Raw genomic sequence first — 7,369 nt, 5'->3', positions numbered from 1 at the left:
TATGGCTAGGAAACATAACCATCTTTGATCAACGAGCTAGTCAAGTAGAGGCATACTAGTGACACTCTGTTTGTCTATGTATTTACACATGTATCATGTTTCCGGTTAATACAATTCTAGCATGAATAATAAACATTTATCATGAATTAAGGAAATAAATAATAACTTTATTATTGCCTCTAGGGCATATTTCCTTCAAAAAGATGCCATGCAAGTTCTTTTCCATAAGCATGTATGACTATATTCGGAATACATGCCTACATTACATTGATGAATTGGAGCTAGTTCTGTGTCACCCTAGGTTATGATTGTTATAGGATGAACCACACCCGACATAATTCTCTATCACCGATCCATTGCCTACGAGCTTTCCATATATTGTTCTTCGCTTATTTACTTTTCCGTTGCTATTGTTACAATCATTACAAAATACTAAAAACATTACTTTTGCTATCGTTACCTTTTGCTACCATTATCACTACTATCATATTACTTTGCTACTAAATACCTTGCTACAGATATTAAGTTTCCAGGTGTGGTTGAATTGACAACCCAGCTGCTAATACTTGAGAATATTCTTTGGCTCCCCTTGTGTCGAATCAATAAATTTGGGTTGAGTACTCTACCCTCGAAAATTGTTGCGATCCCCTATACTTGTGGGTTATCACAAGAATTCTCCCATGTCCTCAGGAACAAACATAACTACTCACAAAGCATATTCATGTTCACAATCAGAGGGGTATTAATATGCATAATGGATCTGAACATATGATCTTCCACCAAGTAAACCAAGTAGCATCAACTACAAGGAGTAATCAACACTACTAGCAACCCACAAGTACCAATATGAGGTTTGGATACAAAGATTGGATACAAGAGATGAACTAGGGTTTGAGATGAGATGGTGCTGGTGAAGATGTTGATGGAGATTGACCCCCTCCCAATGAGAGGATCGTTGGTGGTGACGATGGTGATGATTTCCTCCTTCCGGAGGGAAGTTTCCCCGGCAGAACAGCTCCGCTGGAGCCCTAGATTGGTTCCGCCAAGGTTCCGCCTCGTGGCGGCGGAGTCTCGTCCCGAAAGTTTGCTTATGATTTTTTCCTCGACGAAAGGCTCCATATAGCAGTAGATGGGCATCGGAGGGCCACCAGGGGGCCCACGAGGCAAGGGGGTGCGCCCAAGGGGGTAGGGCGCGGCCCCCACCCTCGTGGCTGGTGTGTGGCCCCCCTTTGGTACTTCTTGCGCTCAGTATTTTTAATAGAGAAAAATTCACTACAGGTCCTTATACTTGTCGCGTTGGCCGTATTTCTCCTCGTACTTGCAAATACCCAAAATACAGTCCTGCAACTTGTCTCAAGTGGTCGTCTATGGTCCAAAATACCATTTCCTCTACGTATCTGCTGACTTGGCTGTTGACTGGCTAGTCAACGCGGGCTTTGACTGCCAGCTCATCAGAAGACGCCCTGGGCGGGGGGATACAAGGGGGTTTATTGCAAAAATGACGAATTTGCGTTTGTCCCCCCGCCTGGTCGGACCGCGCCTCACCTGGTCGCATCTCACCCACCCACCTGGTCGGATCGACCACACGACACCACCTGGTCGGACCGCACCCACCGCACCACACCGCACCTCTTCCTCTCCTCTCCCGTCTCGAACCCTAGTCGTCGTCATCGGCTCCGCCGTTGTCGCCGTAGCCACCACCGCCTGGATCTGCTGCCACCTCTCGCCGACGGCATGTCATCTGCGAGATCCTCCCGCTCTGGTGTGCGCTCTGGTCTCCGTGGCCGCTTTGTTGAGGTGCCACTGGTCGGATGCCCCGATTGTGGCGACCTATCAAGTGCTAACGCTCTAGCACCAATGAGCACGATGGCTGGGTTTTCTACAAGTGCACCCACGACAATGTAAGCTTCAATCTTGCTCTGTTCGATTCATGCACCTGCCATGTTCAGTAGGCATGTTGTGCTCAGTAGGCATGATGGCTGGGTTAACTAGTTGTGATGTGCTTAGAAGTTAACTGAAGAGATCTCTTAACTGAATGTTCGGTAGCCGTCATGTGATTAGAAGTCTTGAATGTGCTTAGTATCCATGGTTAACTGAATTTTAGTCCTTAACTGAACATTTTTTCATGTTAACTGCACTTTGTCAGTCATTTTCACACATTGCATTGCTTTGGTTGTAGGTCACCTGTGATTTCTGGCGCTGGGAGATGGAATATGTGCAGCATCTGGTTGAAACTAGAGTTCTTGTTGGTAATGCTGTTGTAGATGCAATTAGTGCAGCTGAGGATAGGAGGGAAGATCTTGAGAGGAAGAGGACAGAGTGGATGGCAGGAAGAAACTTAGCTGGAAGGGCCTTGGCTGGAAGAGGCATTGCAGGCAGGGTGAATTTTGACAGCCCTAGTGAGAAAAACCTTGCTACCAAGCAACAAGTTGCTATGCATCTTGGATTAGATAGAGAGATCCTGCTAGTGCTAAAGCTTCTTATGGCTAGTGTTGTGGTTCTTTCTGTGATGTCTTTCATCTTCATTATCAAGAAGTGAGATGTTGATAAATTAGTAGGTGTCTGAGCTGGATATGTATCTATGGCTGTAATGGATATGATGTTATTTTGGCTGTATGGTTGTAATGGATATGTATCTATGAAGTAATATCAATGTTTCAGTGTCAATGTTGAATCTTCCAATTTGTTGTCAATATTCAGTTAACTTTGTCTTCTCTGAGCTCTCTGAGCCAAATATTCACTTAACTGCACTTGGTCTTTTCTGAGCCAAATATTCAGTTAAATGAGCTTGATTGATATGTCCAAATTGTAAATCAACTTAACTGAACAAGGATTCAGTTAAATGAGCTTGATTGATATGCCCAAAATGTAACCGAACTTAACTAAACAAGGATTAAGTTAAATGAGCTTGATTGATATGGCCAAAATGTAACTCAACTTAACTGAACAAATATTCAGTTAATTGATTGGTCCACAACAATGCACACCGGCACCCTACAACTTGCATTGTATGTTTGCATTTGGCCCACAACCACCAGATACACCTTTGCTTCCTCCCCAGCCACAAGTATATCTCTTCCACCACCAGATCCATCACCACTCGTTCCCCTTCTTCTCTTCTTCTCCAGCACCACAAAGTTCTTCTCTTCACCAGATCATGGTGTCGTGGGATGATCTCCCTAGCTCTTCTGGAGACGACTCTGTTACCAGCAAGGTTGGTCATCTCCTACTAGGGTTACCAACAGCTAGGGTTTTGTTTCTTCATTCTGAACAAATCTGGATTTGTTTTAGGCTCCTGCCACAATTTTCTGTGAGGAATGGAGAGGCCTGGCCATAGATTTGCCTAGTTTTACATGTCAGCATGGAACTTTGTGTGAGAAGGTTGTGGCATTTGAATCAGTTGATACTGGCAGGAGGTTCCTAACCTGTGCCCAGAAGGTTAGTACAAACTCATTCACACTGTCAAAAGTTTTAAAAGCTCAAATTTTAGTTATTTTTCAGTAGTCAATTTGTATGCCATTTAAAGTGCTATGTTTAGTTAACTGAAATTTGTTGAGTAGTTAACTGAATTTCTTGATTAGTTAACTGAAATTATGTTTGTTTTAAATTCATAGGAAGTACCTAGCTGCAACTATGTGGAGTGGGTTGACCCTGAGTGGCCTGATGTTATGAAGATGAGCCAAGCTAGGATATGGAGCATGTATGAAGAGGAGACAAAACAGAATCTCAGACAAAATGTTCTGAATGTTGAGGAAAACTTGAAGATTTTGGAAGAGAAGAAGAAGTTGGAAAAAGAGCTTAGCAATTTCAAAGTTGATTTTGCTAATCTTGTGGCTGAGAAGGAACATGCAATTAGCCAATTAGGCAGCACACAAATTGCTATGGCTGATCTTAGGGAAGAGCTTGAGAAGAGGAAGACGAATGACAAAACATTAACAAGCATTCATCAGGTATTCAGGGCTAAGGCGTAAAAAGAGAGAGATCAAGTGATCCAGGAGAGGGACCAAGTCATTGGAGAGAGGGATAAATTAAAGCAAGAGAAGAGAAAGCTTGAATACATGATTGGTGACTTGTTCAAACACAAAGAGGACACCAAGGAGAAGATAAGGAAGCTTAAGGGGATGCTAGATGATTTTGATTGAGCTGATGTTGTTGTACTACATGCTGAATGATTTAACTGATGTTGTACTGATGTTGTACTGATCTAGTACTAGATGCTTAATGAATTTGATTGAACTGATGTTGTACTAGATGCTCAAATTCCAGTTTGATGTTATTCAAGTCAATTTGTTTGTCCAGTAGCTAACCACATATGCATACCGAACAGTTCAACTGCAAGAATTCATTTAGCTGATGTTTATTTGGCACTGACAAAAGACAAAAATCTCTAACTGAATGTTGACAACAATCAGTTACACATCAACAGTCAAATAGCTGACAACATTCAACATACCTAATAATGAAAGAAACAATTGCTCAACATAGTAACTGACAACAATTGAATATGACAACAACAATGACAATAGTTCATAGTACTTGTCCACAAGAGAAATATGACAGCAACATTCAGCAGTTCATAGTACTTGTTGATACGTCCATTTTGCATCATGCTTTTATATCGATATTTATTGCATTATGGGCTGTTATTTCACATTATGTCACAATACTTATGGCTATTCTCTCTTATTTTACAAGGTTTACGTAAGGAGGGAGAATGCCGGCAGCTAGAATTCTGGGCTGGAAAAGGAGCAAATACTAGAGACCTATTCTGCACAACTCCAAAAGTCCTAAAACTCCACGGAATACCTTATAATAAATAATGAAAAATCCTCGCCAAAGATGAAAACTAGGGGGCCCACACCCTATCCACGAGGGTGGGGGCGCCCCCTACCTCGTGGGCCCCCTAGTGGCTCTCCGATGACCATCTTCTGCTATATGAAGTCTTTCATCGAGAAAAAAACCAGAAGCAACCTTTTGGGACGAAAATCCGCCGCCACGAGGCAGAACCTTGGCGGAACCAATCTAGGGCTCCGGCAGAGCTGTTCTGCCGGGGAAACTTCTCTCCCGGAGGGGGAAATCACCGCCATCATCATCACCAACGCTCCTCTCATCGGGAGAGGGCAATCTCCATCAACATCTTCATCAGCACCATCTCATCTCAAAACCCTAGTTCATCTCTTGTATCCAATTCTTATCTCCAAGTCCGGGATTGGTGCTAGTAGGTTGCTAGTAGTGTTAATTACTCTTTGTAGTTGATGCTAGTTGGTTTAATTGGTGGAAGATCAATGTTCAAATCATTTATGCATATTATTACCCCTTTGATTATGAACATGAATATGCTTTGTGAGTAGTTACATTTGTTCCTGAGGACAAGGGAGAAGTCTTGCTATTAGTAGTCATGTGAATTTGGTATTCGTTTGATATTTTGATGAGATGTATGTTGTCTAGCCTCTAGTGGTGTTATGTGAACGTCGACTACATAACACTTCACCATTATTTGGGCCTAGAGGAAGGCATTGGGAAGTAATAAGTAGATAATGGGTTGCTAGAGTGACAGAAGCTTAAACCCTAGTTTATGCGTTGCTTCGTAAGGGGCTGATTTGGATCCATATGTTTCATGCTATGGTTAGGGTTACCTTAATACTTTTGTTGTAGTTGCGGATGCTTGCAATAGAGGTTAATCATAAGTGGGATGCTTGTTCAAGTAAGAACATCACCCAAGCACCCGTCCACCCACATGTCAAATTATCAAAGTACCGAACGCGAATCATATGAACGTGATGAAAACTAGCTTGATGATATTCCCATGTGTCCTCGGGAGCGCTTTTCCTTATATAAGAGTCTGTCCAGGCTTGTCCTTTGCTACAAAAAGGATTGGGCCACCTTGCTGCACTTTATTTACTTTTATTACTTGTTGCTCGTTACAAATTATCTTATCACAAAACTATCTGTTACCACTTATTTCAGTACTTGCAGAGAATACCTTGCTGAAAACCGCTTATCATTTCCTTCTGCTCCTCGTTGGGTTCGACACTCTTACTTATCGAAAGGACTATGATAGATCCCCTATACGTGTGGGTCATCAAGACTCTTTTCTGGCGCTGTTGCCGGGGAGTGAAGCGCCTTTGGTAGGTGGAATTTGGTAAGGAAAATTTATAGTGTGCTAAAATTTACTGTCACTTGTTAATATGGAAAGTAATCCTCTGAGGGGCTTGTTCGGGGTATCTTCACCCGACCAGTAGAGCAAAGAGTTGCTCCTCAACCTACTGAACCTATTGAAAATGAAATTCCTTATGAGTATCCTTCGGGTATGATAGAACAACTGCTAGCTAATCCTTTTACAGGAGATGGAACAAAGCATCTTGATGAACACCTAATATATGTGGATGAAGTTTGTGGATTATTTAAGCTTGCAGGTATACCCGATGATGTTGCTAAGAAGAATTTCTTCCCTTTATATTTGAAGGGAGACGCATTGATATGGTATAGGCTATGTGATGATACGAGATCATGGAACTATAGAAGATTGAAATTGGAATTTCATCAAAAGTATTACCATATGCATCTTGTTCATCGTGATCGCAATTATATATATAATTTTTGGCCTCGCGAAGGAGAAAGCATCGCTCAAGCTTGGGGGAGGCTTAAATCAATGTTATATTCATGCCCCAATCATGAGCTCTCAAGAGAAATGATTATTCAAAAATTTTATGCTCGGCTTTCTGATAACAATCGCACCATGCTTGATACTTCTTGTGCTAGCTCTTTTAAGATAAAACTATTGAATTTAAATGGGATTTATTGGAAAGAATTAAACGCAACTCTGAAGATTGGGACTTTGACAATGGTAAGGAGTCAGGTATGACACCTAAGTTTGATTGTGTTAAATCTTTTATGGATACCGATATTTTCCGTAAGTTTAGCACTAAATATGGACTTGATTCTGAGATAGTAGCTTCTTTCTGTGAATCTTTTGCTACTTATGTTGATCTCCCTAAGGAGAAGTGGTTTAAATATCATCCTCCCATAGAAGTAAAAGTAGCTGCACCAATTAAAGTTGAAGAAAAGACTGTCACTTATAATGATCCTGTTGTTCCTACTTGCTATGTTGAGAAACCACCTTTCCCTGTTAGGATAAAGGATCATGCTAAAGCTTCAACTGTGGTTTGTAAGAGCAATATTAAAACATATACACCTCCTGAGCAAGTCAAAGTAGAACCTAATATTGCTATTGTTAAAGATCTCTTGTCTGATAATATTGATGGGCATGTTATTCAGTTCTGTGGTGAAACTGCTAGAATTGCTAAGCCTTGTGCTAAAGATAAACATAGACCTATGGTAGGCATGCCTGTTATGTCTGTTAAAATAG

General features: G+C 41.5%; 1 protein-coding gene across 1 annotated transcript; it reads left to right on the top strand.

Annotated features, from left to right (window-relative positions):
* Positions 1 to 3,157: 3,157 nt before the first annotated feature.
* Positions 3,158 to 3,971, top strand: LOC147980259 (uncharacterized). The gene is made up of 3 exons (XM_087515535.1): positions 3,158 to 3,214; positions 3,292 to 3,438; positions 3,615 to 3,971. The coding sequence occupies exons 1-3, from the start codon at positions 3,158 to 3,160 to the stop codon at positions 3,969 to 3,971; spliced, it is 561 nt and encodes a 186-aa protein (XP_087371661.1).
* The last annotated feature ends 3,398 nt before the right edge of the window (positions 3,972 to 7,369 follow it).

This window comes from Triticum urartu, chromosome 3A (genome assembly GCF_056163025.1).
Source record: "Triticum urartu cultivar PI428250 chromosome 3A, HENAU_Tu73, whole genome shotgun sequence".
In the NCBI taxonomy this organism is placed as follows: domain Eukaryota; kingdom Viridiplantae; phylum Streptophyta; class Magnoliopsida; order Poales; family Poaceae; genus Triticum; species Triticum urartu.
Note: the sequence above shows the minus strand (reverse complement) of the source record. Positions and strands in the feature narration are given on the sequence as shown.

What these genes read in the sequence shown, in the direction of transcription:
- LOC147980259 (XM_087515535.1), top strand. Translation starts at nt 3,158, where the DNA reads ATGGTGTCGTGGGATGATCTCCCTAGCTCTTCTGGAGACGACTCTGTT. An exon ending in ACGACTCTGTTACCAGCAAG is followed by an intron (nt 3,215 to 3,291) that starts GTTGGTCATCTC and finishes GATTTGTTTTAG; the next exon opens with GCTCCTGCCACAATTTTCTG. An exon ending in TCCTAACCTGTGCCCAGAAG is followed by an intron (nt 3,439 to 3,614) that starts GTTAGTACAAAC and finishes TTAAATTCATAG; the next exon opens with GAAGTACCTAGCTGCAACTA.